The sequence below is a fragment of the Phyllobates terribilis genome, unplaced genomic scaffold, assembly GCF_046119375.1.
Source record: "Phyllobates terribilis strain yellow unplaced genomic scaffold, ASM4611937v1 Scaffold_1__5_contigs__length_1240528914, whole genome shotgun sequence".
Lineage (NCBI taxonomy): Eukaryota > Metazoa > Chordata > Amphibia > Anura > Dendrobatidae > Phyllobates > Phyllobates terribilis.
In genome coordinates, this window is record NW_027362761.1 from 879,684,655 (window position 1) to 879,707,018 (window position 22,364).

General features: G+C 39.1%; 1 protein-coding gene across 1 annotated transcript in view; it reads right to left on the reverse strand.

The window, feature by feature from the left end:
- Positions 1 to 22,364, reverse strand: part of PAPSS1 (3'-phosphoadenosine 5'-phosphosulfate synthase 1) — a 132,894-nt gene that overhangs the window by 17,909 nt on the left and 92,621 nt on the right. Inside the window, exons 9-11 of the mRNA XM_073639675.1 lie at positions 17,703 to 17,838; positions 6,661 to 6,929; positions 2,259 to 2,488 (exon numbers count right to left, since the gene is read on the reverse strand). Of these exons, the coding sequence (XP_073495776.1) occupies positions 2,259 to 2,488; positions 6,661 to 6,929; positions 17,703 to 17,838 (635 nt within the window). The remainder of the gene's footprint in view (positions 1 to 2,258; positions 2,489 to 6,660; positions 6,930 to 17,702; positions 17,839 to 22,364) is intronic.

Below are 22,364 nucleotides of genomic sequence, written 5' to 3' on the forward strand. Positions count from 1 at the left end.
AGGCTGGTGACTCGGATAAACTCATCCTCAGAAGCAGAGGTGGCTCTTGGTCTTCCTTTCCTGGGGCGGTCCTCATGTGAGCCAGTTTCTTTGTAGCGCTTGATGGTTTTTGCAACTGCACTTGGGGACACTTTCAAAGTTTTCCCAATTTTTCGCACTGACTGACCTTCATTTTTTAAAGTAATGATGGCCACTCGTTTTTCTTTACTTCGCTGCTTTTTTCTTGCCATAATACAAATTCTAGCAGTCTATTCAGTAGGACTCTCAGCTGTGTATCCACCAGACTTCTGCACAACACAACTGATGGTCCCAACCCCATTTATAAGGCAAGAAATCCCACTTATTAAACCTGACAGGGTACACTTGTGAAGTTAAAACCATTTCTGATGACTACCTCTTGAAGCTCATCAAGAGAATGCCAAGAGTGTGCAAAGCAGTCATCAACGCAAAAGGTGGCTACTTTGAAGAACCTAGAATATAAGCCATTTTCAGTTGTTTCACACTTTTTTGTTAAGTATATAATTCCACATGTGTTAATTCATAGTTTTGATGCCTTCAGTGTGAATGTACAATTTTCATAGTCATGAAAATACAGAAAAATCTTTAAATGAGAAGGTGTGTCCAAACTTTTGGTCTGTACTATATATATATATATATATATATATATATATATATATATTTTGTATGTATAAGAAGAGACCTGACAAAACAGGCTGGAGGGGTAGAAGTCAGTGGGGAGCGGTGTATATGGAGGGTTTTTAAGATGGTTTTCTTTGAAACACTGTAGTGGTACTTTGGAAAACATAACTATGTAACGGAGGAACGTGTATGAATTTCTTTCTGCCTGTAGTTCAAGCAGCATGAAACTGCTGACAGGCTTCCTTTAAAACCACTTTTAAGTATGCATAAAACTGGTGTAACCCATGCCTCAGGACCCGACCCACGTTTGCTGCTCAAATTGGCCTCTTTACATTGGCAGAGACTTGTGTAATAGAGATAGACTGCTATAGAGAATGAAACCCTAACATTGCACATAGAATGTGGAAGCCATTTATAATACACAATTTGTTATCATGTAGAAATAATAGGACTCGCGTGAACATTTTTACAGTCCATCTCTACCTACTCAAGGTTCACAGAAAACAGTGGTCACTAGTGGGGTAGAAATTAATCATTTTACTGGTGTACTCTATTGCTGTGATTGTTTTCTTATACAAGCAGGAACTATCTGACTAACACATTTTGGGGTGCTCTCTAACATGTAGTGTACCATGGCTCAAAGAAAAAAAATAAAATAAATAAATTTGGATCAAACCACAGATAAATGAACATTGTTTAAGAATACCACTGTTACATCACAAAACAATTCCCAATTTCCAAATTGCCTCAGTTCTACTTCCTCCTAATCAAGTTACCAAGTTGTTCAGGCAGATACAGTACTAAATCTCTGTAATCCTCTGAAGAGTCTGGCGGATCAGAGACAAACATATTCATGTTAAAAGTAGCTAAAGCACCTGTTTAACGTGGGCGCCGAGCAATTCCTGAAACAAGACTATAGACTACATGTAAGTCAAACAATGGGAGGAATATGGAATGCTGTCCAAATCTCAGTAATGGTGGTCTGACCACATGAACTGGAAATAGGCTCTCCCACATGAAAGGCTATTTTGCTGGATGATTGTGCAAAGGCTTTTTAGATTAAAGAAAATGGGAGCCAGATCAGTTATGCTGTTACCTCATTCTTCTTCATAATATATCTGTCACCACACAATATTTCTGGAATGTCTTCTGTAGCTTCAATTATAATTTACAAGCCCAACATGGAATATCAGGGTTGCAAACTACATTATGTTACTTTCCATTTACCTAAATGCTCCCAAACATGCTTTTATGGTAAAGCCAGCTGTTGTTAAGGTAAGAGGATAGCAGGCATAGCATTGGGTGTGCCTTCGTTCATTCCACAGGCCGAGGGATGGAATGTATTGCCCCAGACACCGTGATACAAAATAACAGGATTTTATTACGTCAGCACATGCAAAATGGAGAGGGGGAGGGGAAAACAAAAACTTTTCTGCCGTGATGTGCAATCGCTTTCACATTGGTATTATCAGATATTACACTTTGCCAATCCAAAGAAGATTTAGAAGAGGAAACCACAAAATATTGATCTCATATTACATGTTAAAGATCACCACTGAGACACCTTGATCCAAAATTCAGTTTTTCGGTCTGTGTTGGACATACAAAGAGTAACTTACTGTGCAGTTTCAAAGTAGTCCATACACTTTTTCTTTTTGTTATAGGCAGCCACACGGAATGGGACAATTTCCAGGGAGATCAACCCAGGAGCCATGGTGAGTACTTTGGCACCATGTGTAGGCTCATACAGATCCTTTCCATTTGCTGGATGAGGCATTCCCGCAGGATCTCTACCGACAATGTAGAAATTAGCCCCTGCCACCATGCGAGCTCTGCAGTGCCACTGGACCTGTAGTTTCACAGACAATCTGTTCTGTTACATGTACAATTCAACTGCTAACACTAAATATGACTTCATGAAAGACATCACTCATTACTGCAGTACACATAGTAGAGACAACAGAGTATCCAGAAATTTTGATCCCTCTGAATCTTTTTTTTGCTTTCAGCAGATGAGAACATCCTTGTTTTACATTCAGAGGCTGAAAACCCTTAAATACATGAAATAGTTGCAGACGATGACTGATTCTTACTATTCCTGAAAAATGTGATCTGTTATTTTTTTTCCCCAGTCCAGTTATCAGCTGAAATCTTGTGTATATCGCATGATCTGATGACCATCCTGGATATGACAGTTTAAAAGTAAAAAGATGACACTATCCCTGGATTTTTTAATTTATATGGAGTACCTCATCCAATTGCCTGTGTCCCACTAATTCTGCAACAGTTTTTCTGTGCCCCTCTGATCCAAAGTTGATTTTATTCACTATATTAGTATGTGGAATTGGATATAAACAGTTTCCTGCCATGGCGAACAATTGGTCTTCACTAAATATTCCACTGTCAATTACGATGTGGTCTGGCAACAGAATAGTTTAACCAATTGTTGCATACAGCCATAAAGAGGTAGGGACTACTAGTTTTGTATGTAAGGAAAGATTTTGGTTACAGTTTACATATACCATAATGAAGGACAAGTATCTGTCCAAAACTTGTGGTTTAGTGCAGTGATTTTCTTCTGCATCACTTTTTATATGAATATAGTTTTCAGATTTTTTAAATGCTGCTGAAATAAAATAGTGAAAGTTTTTATTGGTATTGGCTAAATATTCATAATTGTTTCTACTGTTTAAGCTACTGTACAAGGAGACATTGTCCATGTGGGGTATCAAATAGCCTTAGTAATAGGTGTGTTGGTTTTCTCGTCTACCAGCTGGGCGTATACCATAGAACTTCATGCCAGGTGACAGATATCAAACGCCCACAGAGAAGTTCTGGGATATGCCCAGATGGTTGAGAACTGGCATCTTTGTAATTGGGGCATAACTTTGGAATGAAAGGGCACAGGAAGATTTAAGGAAAAAAACAATTCCCCAAATCAGAGGAACAGCGGCAATTGGAGGAAGCACTCAGTTTTAATTGTCGTACCATGGATGGAATATTAACTACTAGACAAAGACATCAAATCAGGTCAAATTGTCATACACTTTGTAAGCCTCTGATGGAATAAATTGGAATATTTTTTTTTGAAGAACCTCTGGGAAGCAGTCATAACTTTTTACCTTTAAGTGCGAAACACATATGGACTCATTGGCCTGGTAAATTTTGCATCCAAATGTTTAATGTGCAAAGGTAGTGTGCTATGGACAACCAATTTTCGCTAATATGCCTAGTTTATAGGCCAAATGGTGGACAAACCTAATTTTATTCATTTCCAGTTTTGTAGACTTAAAGGGGTTGTCCAGAACGATTTTATTGTTTTTTTTTTTTACTATGGGCCTAAAAACTAACAGGCAGGTAATTTTTAACGGAGGCAACTACCTGCCTGTTCTACCCGACACCAGATTAGAGTGGTCACTGACCGCTCACCAAACCACTCTTGCCAGCCATTCAGCTGCTTTACGTCAACAGAGCAGCTTTTCCGGGCTGCTTTGTCGACGGGGCATGACTTCCAGCATTATGCGGATTGAAAGCCAGCACCCCACAGATGGGCAGCCCTGTCAACAGAGCAGACCGAAAGAGAAGCAGCTGCTCTGTCAATGTGACATCAGCGGGAGCTGCTGAATCGCAAGCAGGAGCTGTCTGTAACTGCTCTGTGCTGGTAGAGATCGATTCCGGGCACAACAGGCTGATAGGTAGCAATTACCTGCCTGTTAGTTCTTAGGCCCGTAGTAAAAAAAATAAATAGTCCTGTATAACCCATTAATACCTTCCATAGATGAGGAGGTGGGAACTTTTATATTCAGTTTGGGTTATCGTCTAACACAAACAGCGAGGACTTCAGGCTGAGGCATGTTATCTTCTATGGTGTATTATAGCAAGCAATCAAGAGGCCAAAAGGGCCATACACCTCCTAAAGCATATACAATCTTAGCAAACCCTCAGCAGTTTCCAGCCTGCATATGTGAACATGCATTAAATGAAAAACCAATTTAAATCATACTATATAATATCCAGACCTCAAATATCTCCACGTCTGTTTTAAAAATACTACATATCAGATTACTGAATACAGAAAATACCGACATAATAATACTGACGACATAAGAATATCTTAGAAATGTGAAAAAGTCTACCATGCAGATAAACATGCCCCCACCAATCAAGGAAATTATATAGATTACTGTAGTCTTGATCTAGGGCTAAGTATGCATAGTATATACAATGGAATATAAAGGTCTTTTACGACATTTTTGTGCATTTCAGAATTTGGCTGGAAAACTCGCCGTAATAGTCATCTTGTTAACGCCTATTGTCCTTAGACTTAGAAGAGGCACAGGAGAGTCTTCCAGTTTGGCTTTAGAGATTAATCTTAATAGACATTTACTGAGGCTGTATAAACAATTTGCCCAGCTGACTATTGCCAAAAATCTTATCAATGCAATACAAATAAATCGTGTAAGAATTTTAATCCATGTGGTGCAGTATGTTCCATAGATCTAAGCCTCAGTAACGCCTATTTCTTTGGCTAGAAATGCACATACTGTATGAAATGTAACTTCTGAACAAAACTAAAGTTACAATGTAGAAACTAAAGCGATTGGGTATCTGGCATTTAATATAACCAGTAGCAATTTCACAATAACAACAAAAATAAAAGCTAGGGAAATCTTGGTGTCTGATACAAAAGTGACTATGAATAAAATGACACTAGCAACAACTCTATCCCTCAGTATCGGTTTTTAACGCCATAAGTAGAATTAAAATCTGAAAAGAGAACATGGCAGCTGTAAGGAAAAAAAAAACCCTGAGGTTTTCTAAGAGACCATTAACAAAGAATGTGTAGCCCAAGGGTGTCCAACCGTTTGGTACTTCAGGGCCACACTGGCAAAGCAATGGTCTTCGGCCACATAAGGACCTTTGGTCACGACAGTAATGTCACAAAATGTCCGTCTTCCCTAGGAAACTGCAATGATTATGCAAAACTGGCATTATCACTACAGTTTCTGTTTTTTTTTTTTTTTACAAAAAGCGAAGGAGTAAATGAATTTATTTTAGGTGATATTGCGATAGTAAGACAACAATTTTGTGTTGGGCCACTTTCATAGCCTTTCTGGGCCAAAGGTTGGACACCCCTAGTTAGCCATTTCATGAGCCGCAAGGAAGCTATGAAGAATCTGCATTTCCCATGCCTGATTTAGTTATTACTGCTGCTCACATCGGGAACAGCTGTGATGGACAAAGTATATAAGGGCCCCACATATATCAAACTAATGTCTCCTAGGTCTACAATCAGGATAAAATCCAGTATACTAATGATGTAGTACGGTTTAACACAGTCAAAGTTGAGGAATAAAAACAAACAAAAAAAAAAAACAAAACACACAGCCTGTAAATAATTTTCTTTTATAGAAAAATGGCATAATGTATTTTCTGTGACCCAAAGAAAATGATTAAAGCGAGGGATGGGTTTTATATTATTGTTATTTTTTGGCAAAAAGAGAGACTATGTTGGCAAGACTTTGTCTGAAGTCATTGGAAAAAACAGCTAGCATTGAGGGATTATGTTTTTCATTACTTTTCTCCAAAGATGACGCAGGGAAATTAGGATATAACTGCTTTCAAATTTTTGCCTTTAACTGGCAGCTGACTAAGGAGCTACAGAAACTATACTCAGGTGTTACTGATCCATTGTTTAACAGAATTGCGAGAAAGTTACTAAGGAAGTCAAAATGATTGTTAGTTGTGCCAATTAAGCCAATTGGCACTTGCAATTTATTAATGCTTAATGGGGGAACAAAGTTGAAAGTGACCTTAAAAAGTCATAAAAATAAATAAAGCTTGCATGCAGCTTACTATTTTTATCCCATCAAAAGGTAAGTGATGTTTCAGCAGTAGTCGTGGTAATCACTCAAAGCCTTGTATAACAGTGTTAAACCAACTTCCCTACTCTTTAATAACAGGGAACACATACTATAGGTATATGCAGGTATGACTATAAGGAATGATTACTCAACACACCTCTGTTGGACCAGCATACATCATTGGTGAAGGAAAGATAGCTACCACTGTTGTCTCGGGGTCGAGCACACCTTCTTCAAGTACAGCAGCATGCTGTTTCATACGCCACATCAAGGGCACATCATCATCTTTTGTCCATCCTCCCAATGGATGAAGTAGAAGTACTGGTCGTCGGTAACCCCTTTCCAGCAGCTGCTTGTGGGTATCTTGCATCAGTAGTGCATGTCCATTATGAACTGGGTTACGCAACTGAAAGGCAAAGACTGCATCTAAAAGCACAAAAGAAGAACGATCACTTAATAGGATATTATGGTATAGTGTAAATCAGGGATGCATAAATTACTGTAGACATAAAATTGTTAAGGAGAAACTTTACTACTATAAACAATATATATTATGTAGAATTTGTTTTTTGCAGGCTGACACTTTTGGCATTTATTGGGTAAATAGAGCCCCATGGACACATTTAGTGTATTAATTAGGAGCTTTGCGAATATATAGATATAAACATAGCTAAAGGAAGATTTTTGGTACTCACTGTAAAATCTTTCTCTTAACCTTCATTAGTATACACAGGAATCATGGCTTTTATGCTTCCACCTGGAGGCTGACACTAATACATCTTAGAAAAAAAGGTGACTCCTCCCCAACACACTACAACCTGGGCATCTGACAACCAGCTATTCAGTTAGTGCAAAAGCAGAAGGAAGATCAAAACCAAGAACTCCCAAACAAGGGAGGGTGCTGTGTCCCCCAATGAAGGCTACGAGAAAGATTCTATGGTGAGTACCAAAAAGCTTCATTTGGGCACTTCGGAACCATGGGAAATCCTAAAGCTATCCCTGAGAAGGGAAAACCAATATCAGTACTGCAGAAGGAAGAATAGCAATCGCTGCTTGTAGTACTCTTCTGTTAAGACTTGCATCCCTAGACGCAAACGTAAGAGCTCCATAAAGATGTTGACTGAAGACTAAGTAGTGGACCAATAGAATAGAAGAACAGATACCTGGAGGCGTAGGACCAAGGAGGCTTCTACCCCACAGAAGGAGTGAGTCGTGCCCTGGCAGAGGAGCCCTAGTTTAACCCGATCTTCCAAAATTTTTACATCGAAACCAGTGAACATTGCTAGCCCTAGAGGCAGTTTGACCTCTGCCAGAGCATACCAGGATGAGCCACAAGGCATCCAACTGGAGAGTAGAGCTGCACAACTCTGACAAGTCAGATTGTTTAAGATCTCAAGAGATGAGAGCCGAAGTACATAAAGGATGGAAGGAGAGCAATCTCCTCATTAAGGTGAAAGGTGGGAAAAAAAAACTAAGGAGAAAGGAAGTTGCCGAATGCCAGAACACTCAGAGCCGGAGAAGGAGATAGAAAGGTGACCGCCCCTCACCCCCCCTCAGAGCTTCACCAGATGGAGAGGTCGCTAAAGAAAAAAAAAGTTAGTTCTTAATCTAACCAAGGCCAAGACAGGTCTGAGACTCAGACCCATGTCTGCCTCCGATTGACACAAAGCTAAAATGAATAGTTGTGTGTTGGCTGCCCAGGTTTAACTTGTTTTGGAGTCAACTTTTTTCTAATATGTATTCTTAGTGTTAGCCTTCAGATGGCAGCATTAAATCCATGATTCCTGTCACCCCTAAAGAAGCAACCAAGAAAACTCTATATTACCAGGTGTTAATGCTTCTTTAACACTGGACTATACCAAAGTCACTGTAGACCACACCTTGTGGTCTTAGTTTTGCTCTTGAAAAACATTACCATTTGTGACTATTTCTTCACCTGTTTAATAAACTATTGAAGGATAACTGCTGCACTGAATAGCAATAAAGTTAGGCAAAGTCGACATTTATAAACTCAAGCTTTAGGTCCAAAAACCTGTCTTGCATTGAGCACCACAACTGACATAACCTAAACCTGCCTCTGCTGAAACGTAGACCACAATGCAGAAAGGTGTAGTATAACAAAGCCAGAATGCTTAAGGCACTCCTGAACAGGAAAATCCTCTTCATAACTGTAGACCAGCCAAATCTTCACCCTGGAGGATACGGCTATGCTGCAAAGAATTATTCAGTCATGCAAAAAGGTGCCAAACTGCAATTCTCTGAGAAATGGGGTGGATTATTTACTCATGTGAAACACTTTGATAAGTCTTGACTCCTGTCCAAGAGACATGAGAAAATATGTTTCTTTGCATTATGGGTTTGATTTCCAGCCAACTTGGAAACATTGTCAATTCTGAAGAATATAAGATAATTTGGGGATATGCAGGTAGTGGTTGAGCGTAATGCAAAAAATGTGTTTCATTTGGGTGGTTGTGGCCCATTCTTATCAAACTAAGAGGACATGAAAATTATTTGTACCGGCTGTGTAATTTATTATTATGGTTAAAAATTAATAAGTCTCCCTACACTAACAAGCGACATCCCGCTTCATGATATGCTCTTCACATGAACGCGCTGCTCAAATTTACTTTACAATTTGCATTGCTATACATTACACGTGAGAGTTCACACGTTACCTAACACGCAGTCATAGAGGTGTAAGTCCATAGGGAGTTATATTGGGAGCACGGTCCTAAAGGAGCATTTTACTGTTTAGTCTCATGAAGGTACACTACGCTAAACTATCGTAAATTCCGATTTACTAATTTATAGTATCATTTAAGTTCTGCTATTTTTTTTATTTTAGATTAAAAAGCGATTCATTGAATGATATACAAAATAAGGTAGAACATGTGATATGATATTTCATTCTATACAAAGGAACATTTCCAATAGTCGTAAACTATCACATATGTACGTGTGCAAAACAAGAAAAAAAGGACAAGGCAGCCTTTGTACAAGAACATACATAGGTGAAGCAAAAAAGTATTCTTAGTCAAACATGTATTTTTAAAAGAAATGAGAAAAGATTTGAAACAAAAGGAAAAATTATGAAGCATTCATTGCTGGAAAGAGGGTTAAGTAATATTTGAGATTAAGGTGGTTTTAAGAGGTCTAAAACGTCCATACTTCATTAATACATTTCTTTGTGCCAGCAAAAGTATAGATTTTTCCGTAACGTCTTATTAATCATATTGGGGCAAAGTGTATTATAGCCGCCATACCAATGTATTGCAAAAATGTATATGAGGCATATGGAAAGTCAGCTGGTTTATCTCCTAATAGAAAAATGATTACCAACATGGTTATGTCAGTATTAAACTTCAGTTTAGTAAAAGCCTTATGGAGTTCAAAATGTAATTAAAAAAAAAAAAAAAAAAAAGAAAGTGAAGAGATAAAAGTCTAAACTTGATAATAGGCCTGCCATGGACACAGAGCTTGTACAGCAGCACACACACAGTCACTGTGGCTCTGAACTAAGAAGTGTGCTACAGCATGGTGCCACCAAACAATACCGAGATGTATTTATTTATTTTACTCACTTATATAGTGCCATTAATTCCACAGAGTTTTACAGACATTAACATCACAGTCCCCATTGGGGCTCGCAATCTACATTCTCTATCAGTATGTCTCTGGAGTGTGGGAGGAAACCGGAGAATCCGGAGGAAACCCACGCAAACACGGGGAGAACATACAAACTCCTTGCAGATGTTGTCCTTGTTGGATTTGAACCCAAAGCTGCAGTGCTAACAACTGAGCCACCCTAGATATTCTATTTCAGAAACAATATGTACAAGTTACATAGCCTCAGGAGAATATCTCTGTCTATTCCACTGGGCTATGCCTTACCTATTAATTGCTCCTCAATACATAATTGGTTATTCCCAATATAGAAAATTATCCACAATCCATTGGACAGGAAATAATCTAATGACCACTGAGGGGGAATGGGATCAAACTGCTGGAACATCCGGCAATCCTGAAAATCTGAAAATGGTGCTCTGCAACTAGGAAACAGAGTCCTGTTCTGAAAGGATCAAAAAGTGAGCATATGAGAGTGCTAGAGAAAGCAAAGCACAGCAGTGCTTGGCTACAGAACCATGGAATCAATGGCGCTATACAAATAAATAATAATAATATTATTTCTAGCAGTCTCATGGACTATGAATGGAGCGGAAAGTCAACTATGCTGATCTCCAATCCATCCAAGATGAGGCTCTGCATAGCTATTTCCTGGGTTGCAGAACCCAATTCTCAGGACCGCTACAGTCATGTGCACAAGGCTCCACCTCTGTTCTACACAGCTGCTTTGGTTTTTATAGTGGCAATTTGTATTAATTCTAGATTACTATGAAGAGTAATCAGATGAATTGCAAAAAATTGCAGTCATTTGTTACCATAAACATGATTACAAAAACCCCAAGTACACTGAATTTCAGCCCTATTACAAAATGACCTACTTACATAATTTCAGTGATCTTCTTGATAACTCAGTAGACCGTGTTATCGAGGACAAGGTGGCTGATTTTATTAATTTGTCATGCTGATTGAATTATAACAGACTGGTTGCTTGACAAGGGACCTGATGCTTGAAATCATTGTCTTCATCTGTTACCTATGATTATCTCCAAGGAAACACGTGCAGTCATCATTGCTGTGCATTAAAAGGGTTTTATTGGCAAGCACATTACTGCTTGTAAGATTGCCCCTAAATCAATCATTTATTGCATCGTGAAGAAATTCAAAGAGAGATTTAATTGCTTTAAAGAAGACTTTAGGGCACACAAGAAAATCCAGCAAGTGCCAGGACAATGTCCGAAACAGGATTGAGCTACAAGATCGGTTTGGTCGGGTAAAATTATTTTCTCTGATGAACCCCCCTTCAGACTGTTTGGAACATCTGAAAGAATGACAGTCTGGAGAAGAAAAGGTGAGTGAGTGTAACCATGAATCTTTTTGTTATGACAACATTAAAGCATCCTGAGACCAGTCATGTGTGGGGCTGCTTTTCATACAAGGGAGTGGGATCACTCACAATTCTGCCTAAGAACACTGTAATCAGGGCTGTGGCATTGGAGACCATTTTGGTGGAGTCGGTATAAAATGGACCAGCTACGACTCCTAAAATATATAATAAATTGGGTACAGTACCCAGTAGTTGGATACAGTAGTTCAATGCAGTTTGTGGGGAATATTTTTTCATAAGAATTTGGGAAAGTTATGAAATGTCCTATAAATGTCTGTCCTTTTCCTGATCGAAGCGTCTAGACTTTCAGCTGAGATGAATTTGTGCTACAGTAAATTTATCACTTAAACATGAGCCATGTATGAGGGAGTCGGAGTCGTGGAGTCAGAGTTTGAGTCGGTGTCATGGAAATTGAGGAGTCGGGAGGTTAGCCTTACCGACTCCACAGCCCTGACTGTAATGAATAAAGAATGGCATCTAAACATCCTCCAAGAGCAACTTCTCCCAACAATCTAAACGCAATCTGGTAATGTACAATGCTTTTTCCAGCATGATGGAGCATGATTGAGCACGGTGTCACAATGGAAAACTGATAATTAAGTGGCTCAGTAAATAAAAAACAGTGACATTTTGAATCCATAGCCAGGAAACTCCTCAGATCTGAATCCCCAAATCACTCTAAGGTCACATTCAGTATTTGGTCAGTATTTTACATCAGTATAAGCCAAAATAAGGAGTGGAACAATCAGAGAAACAAGTCACAGCTTTTGTATTTTCATCCACTCCTGATTTTGGCTTACAAATACTGATATAACATATTGACCAAATACTGAACATGGTGAAACTTTGAAACTCCATGCACTGTACTAGTCTGGTGTAGTCTTCAATATAAAGTCACAGAAACACAGTGGTTTCCAGTATCCAGGTATGGGCTTCGTACCCGCTACCACTGTAAAATTCTTTTCAATACCACTTCATTTTAGCATGGATATTCTGAAACTTGTACTTGGAGTAATTTCCAGATCTATATGCATTACATATCAATGTACACTTGTCATTCAAAGAGTGACAGCATACGGTAAATGGACAGACAGCCCAACAATGAAAATGGACAGATAGCCTAACAAAGTAAGTGATGAAGAATGTTAGTGTTTAAGAAGCAAACCACATACTAACACATGTTCTTATTAGACCACATGTTCAGTATCACTTCTGCAAACTTTACAGCTTAACTGTAAAACTTTTGTACTCAACAAAAGGTACATCCTAAAAGCAGTAAATAGTTATCAGATACCCAGGCAGAAAAGCAAAAATGTGTTTGTTCTTTTCACTTTCATTTTTTTACAAGAATTTTTACAGTTCTGTGCAAAAGTTTTAGGCATATGTGTAAAATGCTAGCAAGCAAGAATGCTTGCAAAAATAGAAGTATGAATAGTCTATTTTAACAGTTAACAACATGGAATGTGAATCAACAGAAGAGAAATCAAATCAATATTTGGTGTGACCACCTTTTGCCTTCCAAACGCCATCAATTCTGCTAGACACACTTGAACACAGTTTTGAGGGAACTCAGCAGGAAGGTTGCTCCAAACATCTTAGAGAACTAAACACATTTCTGTAAATATAAGCTTGTGCACATCACTGTGTCTTTAAGTAATAATAGTCTTGATGTTCAGATTAGGGTCACATCATACATCATCACTTCCAGGACTCGTTTTTACTTAGGCCAAAGATGATTCTTAATGCCATTGGCTGTATGCTTGGGTCTTTGTCCTGCTGCAGAATAAATTTGGAGCCAATCAGGTGCCTCCCTCAGCATTGAGGACCTCAAGAATCTTGACCAAATCCCCAAACTTGCAACAATGACTCTCCACCATGCTTCACTGTTACCTGCAGACACTCATTGTACTACTCTCCAGCAGTTCAGCAAACAAACTCCCTTCTGTTACAACCAAGTATTCCAAAATTTGACTAATCAGTCCAGTTTTAGGCTCCAAGGTTATATGTTTTCGTGCATAGTTGAGTTGCTTGTCCTTGTTTCCATTTTGAAGATATAGCTTTTTGGCCGCAATACTACCCAGAAAGACAATTCCTGGTCAGACTTCACCAAACAGTAGGTCCCACTACTTGCTGCCAGTTCTGAGCAGATAGCACTGCTGGACATCTTCTCATTTCAAAGCCAAGTATACATTTGTCTTTCATCTGCCGCACTAAGTTTCCCTGGCCACCACTGCATCTAATGGTCCTCAATGTTGCCCATATCTTGGCGCTTCTTCAAAAGAACCTAACAATGCATCTTGAAATCCAAGTTTGCCTTGAAATCTTTGCCTGTTCGAGACCTTGCTGATGCAGTATAACTATCTTGCGTCTTATTGTTGTGCTGAGTCATGTTATAGTGTACGATTTGTGACAGGAAACTAATAACAGCTACAAAAGGTGAGGTTGTGGAAAACAGAGTTTGTCTATTCCTCACCCAGTTTAAAGCCTCCTACACAGCTGTTTCAGTTAATGACTGGGTTTAAACCTACATATTAAATTGTTACCTGTTTGGTATAATTGACTACTCATACACCTGACTATAATTCTACAAAATCCCTGAGTTTGTACAAGTGTACCTAGAAGAACTGATGCTTTGAGCCTGTTTTGAAGGCAAAGGTTAGTAACATTATGATGATGAATAGCCACTTAAAATTACGATAAAAAGTTTTATCTGAAAAGTTCTTCCTATGATGGTTCAGGGTTTCTACAAGAAAGTGACTGCAATAATTGAACCTGTCGCATTAGCATTGTGGTGTTTTGATGCCACCGATAGCTCCGCTCACAGGCAGAAACAGCACCAGGAGGTAATTAGAAAGAAGCTTCTATTTATCATTAAAACACATTGGCATATTTTTAGAAGTACTGGACAACCCCTTTAATTTTTTAGTGGCTTCTTGAACTTTAAAAAAATAAATAAATAAAAAAAATGGGAAATACTTTCATAGTTTTGACATTCAACATTGCATGGAACATCTAATGTGCATCATCACAGGACCTTTACAGAAAACATCTGCTAAAATTAAACTCGAGAACAGAAAAAAAATATAATAAGACCAAAACACTAATTTTTTGCTCAGTTTTCCTGTAAATTAGTTTGGGACACAAACACATGAAAAACATAAGTTTCATGAAATTTGAGCTTCAGAAGTGTTTTGGAGTTTGTGATTAATAAAGCTTGGAGACTTGGGATGAAAACCTGATAGTAGGAAGTAAGTGTCATATTAAATCTTTTTTTTTTTTCCCTCTTACAAGTAAAATTTACAAATCAGAAAATTTATACCAGGCTGGCAAAAAGAAATAAGAGGTGCCGTCCGTCCAAGTACTCCACTTGACAGCTATTTTTGGTGTGATAAACAAACTGGAAACAGAAGTGCAAAAAATAGTTTGAATCGTAACATGGTGCATAACAAAGATTAAAGGAATGGTCCTAATGATGTGGTAAAAGTTTCATTTACAGCCACACAATACAGTGTAGAAATATTTATAGAAGCAAGGTCAAATCAAGTTTTCTAATTGTTCTATCATCTTTTAGTATTCTTCACGATTTAACACTTTAATGAATAAAACACTTGTGATGGATAAAAAACAAAATGGGCAACATGGTGGCTCAGTGGTTAGCACTGCAGCCTTACAGCGCTGGGTTCCTGGATTCAAATCCCATCAAGGACAACATCTGCAAGGAGTTTGTATGTTCTCCCCGTGTTTGCGTGGGTTTCCTCCGGGTTCTCTGGTTTCCTCCCACACTCCAAAGACATACTCATAGGGAATGTAGATTGTGCGCCCCAATGGGGACAGTGATAATGATATCTATAAGGTGCTGTGGTGCTATATGAGCAAGGTGCAATGGAGCCATATAAGCGAGTAAAATAAATAAATGTAAACAATAGAACTAGATTTAAAAAAAAAATAAATTAAGTACTATATTAGTAACTATGTTCTGATAATCTGCATTTTTTATTACTTTTCTAACACGTACATTTTTCTTTAATCTGACACTACAGCAGTTCCCGATGCTGTAATACAACCAGCCATCGAAATGTGCAGACATTTAACAGTTTTAAAAGGACAGCTGATTAGCAAATATTTACTGATCGGTGGTCATTGAAAATCTTGTTTGCACAAGTAGACTGGGCTTCAGATCATCACTGAAAGATCTGTAGGAGATCACGCAGTGCGCATTGGCCGCCATTGTTCTCAGCAGAGCAGGTCCTGTTAATACAGGAGGATGGGCTGCTGAGATCGATGATATTTTGGGTAAAAAAGACCATTCCACAGAACGAACTAGCGTTGTACTCGTTCATCGGGTGATCAGCTGCCTGCTTAGACTGTGTGATTATTGTGTAACAAGTGTTTCTAGGAACTCAAGCAAACAATAACTGTGCAATGTAAATGCACCATAACTACTGCCATCGGAGCCAATGTATGAAGTAAAGAAATCTGTAAACTAAACTGAGTAAGGCCACGGCCCCACTATCAGTATTCGGTCAGTATTTTTTCTCAGGAGTGAGAACCAAAACCAGGAGTGGGTGATAAATGCAGAATTGGTGACTTGTTTCTATTATACCTTTTCTCTGATTGTTCCTCACCTGGTTTTGTCTCCTGAGAAAAAATACTGACCGAATACTGACCAAATACTGATAGTGGGGCCGTGGCCTAAGGCTTCCTTCAGACATCAATGTTTCACGTAATCTAATCGCACTTTTTGTACAAGCTCAGTAGTGAGACAGTGCTGTAGAGTCGGAGTTAGGGAAATTGAGGGATCAGAGTCGGAGGTTTGGGTTAACGACTACACAGCCCAGCTTTCAGGTCAACAGCTGGCACATATTACCCATAATGAAATTTAAGACACCATAGACATCAGATAAAAATTAAATAACAGACAATAATCAGCAAAGCCTGCCAATTTTGTCTGGCCATCTAATGTGCATTGTGGCTCCCAACTGACCTAAAACAAATGATGTCAGATGGAAGAGGATTCTGGCAGAGACTCGCTTATAGAGGACACTATGTATTGGGGAGTAGGCAGAGATAGCTGTCAGCCGAATGATAGTTTGAAAGCTATCTAACGTGTATGGCCAGCTTTAGGATAGGTCATGAATATCAGATCAGTAGGGGACGGTCTGACTTCCACAACGCTCACAGATCAGTTTTTTTACATTGTCAGGTACTGCTTTCTATTGGAGTGAATAGTAGCTGATCTACAGTATCCAGGGGCAGCCCCTAAACAGTTATCAGAGGGGTGCAGTTAACTTTTTACATCTAGCCGCCATCAGAGCAAATAACAGCTCATCAGTCAGGTTGCCAGGTATCGGACCCTAACCAATTTGATATTGATTACTTATCCTAAGCTAGTGCGATCAATATTCAAACAGTGGAAACCAAGGCTTTGGGGTCGGAGTCCAGATCCATATTGGTAGATTCGAAGTCGGTATAAAATGGACCGACTCCGACTCCTAAAATATCTAATAAATTGGGTACAGTAGTACAATGCAGGATGTGCTGTAAATGTTTTCAGAAGAATTTGGGAAAGTTAAGAAATGTCCTATAAATGTCTGTTCTGTTCCTGATCTAAGGATCTTGGCTTTTAGTTGAGATGAATCTGTGCTGCAATTTATGTACACGCTCAGTAGTGACCAGTGCTGTGGATTCGGAAGCTGGAAATTGAGGAGTCGTAGGTTTGGCTTACTGACTCCACAGCCCTGGACTGGAAACCCCTTTTAAGAATGAGAAAACAGTTTAATAAATGAGATCCTGTAAAGCTTTATACAACGTGATGAGAAACCAAAGCTTTCTTTTTCATCTTTTGATCAATGTCTCAATTGTTAAAGGTCCTACACCATATTCCTATAAATCCAGAACTTCATATCTACATAGAACATTCATCATTCCATTTCTAGGTCTATGTCATATCATGTGTTTCTTGTAATAGGTGCTTAAAGTAAGTGTTAAACTGGCCAAGTATGCATAAAATGATGATTAACAAGAGGTAAAACATAAATGTCTCTCAGCCAGAAAGGCATCATTAGAAGACATTATGTATTTTAATCGCTGCAGTCAGAATAATAGGGATAACAAGTCTATAATTTTAAACATGTTTCTATCCTTTCCTTGGCATAGCATAAAATACAAAAGGTATAAGATAATAAACTTACCCGCATTCAGATCTTTAAACTTTTGTTTCAGTTCAGCTGGTGTGAGTCTGTACTGATCTAATCCATCACCCCAATAAATGCGGTCGAGGACTTGTAGGTCTCCTCCCACCAACCATTCTCCGCTCTCCATCACCATCTGCAGAAAACCAACAAAGATCATTCATAGGAGAAACAAAACAAAGTTCTTTAAGATATAAAAAGAATTCAGAGAAAGATTATTAGAAAATTTGTGGATACTAATTCATTAATTTCATAAAATAGTCACATAATTTGCTCATGGACATTTGATATAGAAAGGAGTCCAACCTTAGCTTTTCTTGAATTTGGTTAAAGTGTAACTGTAATTTCTGGAGAACGTCAAAGCCTCCTGAGTCTCAATCTAGCTCCTCCCTCCGCCTCACCACTCCCCCTTCCATAGAATTGTATGAGCAGCAACTGCCATCTCCTATCTCTATAATATGAAATTCTGTCTCCACTGAATACAGATTTTACCCATGAATTGAGGGGAGAAAGAAGCCAATTTCTATGATGAGATATATTAAAAAGCTACTTTTATTCATGTGTACTATTAATTTATGAAATTTATATTAAAATGTTGGTAACTTTTTAAAACTGCTTCTGGACTGCCCATAAACTATAAACGACCAGTTAGTCTACACATTACTCTGCACGGACGTTCAAAAATGTCAATGCAGTTTAAGCAGATTGCATAAAATCGTGCAGCTGTGGTGTTGTGCAGCCGGCTGTCTGACACCGTCAAACTTTCCAGAGAGATAAGTATGGTTTATTACCATGTTTATTTTCGTGGTCTCTGTATACATAGCATTGAACCAATGCTTGTGTATTTTAATTAGTGAGCAGTAGCATTGACAGTGCTTCCTCCTCCAGACTCAGTGAACATGTGATCACTTGGTATAGGAAGGAAGCAGGAGCTGATGGGTCATAGGAGACCAAGTCAGCTCTGCTATGCATGCAGGAGATTGAAATTCTCCTGTAACTGGGGCTTATGTTCTAGGGGAAAAGCAGCAATAAAAAATGTATATGTTAAAATTCTCTTTAACACCTTATGATGGCATGGTGTATAAAATAAATTAAAAAAGCAAAAAGAAAAAAAGAAACAAAAATGAGACACTGCCTGTCTGATTCACAGTTTTTTAGGCCTACCACCATTGAAAAAAAAATGTCCAATATACAAAAGTAATTTCAATGGAGAGGGAAGAGCAATTTAAAATCTTTTTAGCTGTCTCTTTGTTGCCTTAAAACTAAATAAAAAGTGAAAAATAGACACAAATTTCCTATTTTTTCTTTCTTTTTTTATATCATGGGAACTGAAAGAAAAAAAAAAAAAGATAAGGAAATATAGAAATTACATACACAATTAAAATTCCATGTATTGTGCAAGGAAAACGTTACAAAAATTATTGGACTATTCAAGCAAGAATTTTTTTTTAGGGCCATTAAAAGCACATGTACAAAAAAAAACATGAAGATGTGCCAGGAAAGGAAGAGAGGTAAAATGGGGGTGGAATAGCCCGGTCAGTAACCTGTCACTTTGGAAAGCGCTACTTACCCGTGTATGTATAGGTTTAACCTGCAGGTACCTAGCTTTTAAATCACATATGGCTGTGTTACTGAACGTGGAGAGACACCCAGTAACACCCGGCTTTCAATCATAGGGGCAGTGCAGGGGTTGGTTACAGTCACATCTATGCAGAGATGACTGTCAATCAAAATGTTGGGGAGGGCATGCTTCGAGCCGCTGCTCACAATATAGTGAGCGATGACTGTAGCCGCCCCCTGCACTGCTCCTATTACTGAAAGCCAGAGGCTCCCTGGAGGAAATAAGTTCACTTTATACTGCTATCCGCACTTTAAGTAACAGTAAGGCAGCATTAAAATGCTATTTACCTTCAGATTAACCCAATATCTGCAGGTGAATTTAACCCCTTCACCCCAAAGCTTGTTTTCACCTTCCTGACCAGGCCAATTTTTTCAATTCTGACCGGTGTCACTTTATGTGGTAACAACTCTGGAACGCTTCAACGGATCCCACTGATTAAGAGACTGTTTTCTCGTGACATATTGTACTTCATGATAGTGGTAAAGTTTTTTTGATCAGACCTGCATTTGTTTATTTTTGCAATTTTCAAACTTTGAATTCTTAAGCCCCTAAAATCAGAGAAATATGTCACACAAAATACACATTTCCCACATATCTACTTTATATCTGCACAATTTTTTAAACAAAATTATTTTTGTTAGGAAGTTATATGGGTTAAAAGTTGACCAGCGATTTCTCATTTTTGCAACAAAATTTACAAAACCACTTTTTTTTTTTTTTTTTTTTTTAGGGACCACGTCACATTTAAAGCGACTTTGAGGGGCCTATATGACAGAAAATACTCAAAAGTGACACCATTCTAAAAACTGCTCCCCTCAAGGTGCTCAAAACCACATTCAAGATGTTTAGTAACCCTTTAGGTGCTTCAAAGCAATTAATGGAATGTGGAAGGAAAAATTAACATTTAACTTTTTTTCACAAAAATTTTAACTTTAGACCCAATTTTTTTTCATTTTAACAAAGGTAACAGGAGAAAATGGACCCCAAAATTTGTTGTGCAATTTCTCCCGAGTATGCTACTTCACATCTAGGTAAAAACTACTGTTTGGGCGCAAGGCAGGGCTTGGAAGGGAAAGAGCACCATTTGACTTTTTGAATGCAAAATTGCAGGAATCGAGAGCGGATGCCATGTTGCATTTGAACAGCCCCTGCCTAAACAGTGGAAACGCCCCACAAGTGAACCCATTTTGGAAGCTAGACCCTTCAAGGAACTTATCTAGATGTGTGGTGAGCTCCTTGAACCTTCAAAGAAATTTAGAACGCTGGGCCGTGAAAATAAAAAAAATCATATTTTTCCACAAAAATGATCTTTTAGCCCCAATTTTTTTTATTTTCACAAAGGTAGCAGGAGAAAATGGACCGCAAAAACTGTTGTGCAATTTCTCCTGAGTACGCTGATACCCCATATGTGGTGGAAAACTACTGATTGGGCACAAGGCAGGGCTCGGAAGCGAAGGTTTATAGTATAGTAATAGTATAGTTAGGGTAAGTGCCCATGTAGCGTTTTACAAGCGTATATGCTGCGGAATTTTCCAAAAAAAAAACCTCTTTAAATCTCTTAATTTGCGAGTGTGAACGAGCTGAGTGTGACCGGAGCATAAGTGCTAAAGAAAGTGTGTGACTTGTTTTTCAGTGACTTGGATTCAGGGAGTTTGGAAGGGAGGACTTTGGACTGAATTGCTGTCTGTATTCATGAATTCTTTACTTTTCTTTTTACTTAACATTCTGTCTATTGCAATCCCCATTAGGAAATGAGCTCCATTATTGACAATGATATCCAGTGTACATCTTGCCACATGTATGCATTCCTTGAACAGCCGGTCGGGGTTGCTTACTGCTGCGCGAGATGTGTGCACGTTGTGCGTTTGGAAGCCCAGATACTGGATCTAAATGAGCAGCTGGCAACACTGAGATCCATTGACAACATGGAAAGGAGTCTGCTGCTCACTGAGCAGCAGCTCACTGGGGTAGATGTGGGGGAGGGTGGTAGTCGGGAGCTGCAGGACAGTGAGGCCGCTAGTTGGGTGACAGTTAGAAGGGGGGGTAGAGGGAAGAGTGCCAGGGAGGCTAGTCCTGATCTGGCACACCCCAATAAGTTTGCAAAGTTGGCAGATGAGGGGAGTGACGGTACAGGGGTAGCACTGCTGCAGCAAGGCATGTCCCCTGAAAGCCGGAGGAGTGTCAGCTCCAGTAAAGAGGGAAATAGGAGAGTAGGGCAGGCCAGGCAGGTGTTGGTAGTGGGGGACTCAATTATTAGGGGAACAGATAGGGCAATCTGTCACAAAGACAGGGATCGTCGAACAGTGTGCTGCCTACCTGGCGCTCGAGTCCGGCAAATCACTGATCGGGTTGACAGATTACTGGGAGGGGCTGGTGAGGACCCAGCGGTCATGGTGCACATTGGCACAAATGACAAAGTTAAAGGTAGGTGGAAGGTCCTTAAAGATGATTTCAGGGAATTAGGCTGCAAGCTGAAAGCAAGGACCTCCAAGGTGGTATTCTCTGAAATACTACCGGTACCATCTGCCATGCCAGAGAGGCAACGGGAGATTAGGGAGATAAATAAGTGGCTCAAGAACTGGTGTAGGAAGGAGGGATTTGGGTTCCTGGAGAACTGGGCCAACTTCTCAGTTGGCTACAGACTCTACGCTAGGGACCGGCTGCACCTTCATGGGGAGGGTGCAGCTGTGCTGGGGGAGAAAATGGCTAGAAGGTTGGAGGAGTGTTTAAACTAGGGATTGGGGGGGAGGTATTCATTTTATAGGTGGGGAAGATAGTGCAGATAGTGACCTGGGCACAAATAAAGAAATTAGGGGTAGGGTTAGAACAGTCAATAAAGTAAGAAGGAATAGAGGTACAGAGAGATACATAAAATGCATGTACACTAATGCCAGAAGCCTCACCAACAAAATGGAGGAATTAGAATTAATTTTATTGGAAAATAATTATGACATGGTAGGGATATCTGAGACGTGGCTGGACGAGAGCCACGACTGGGCAGTTAATTTACAGGGCTATAGTCTGTTCAGAAATGACCGTAC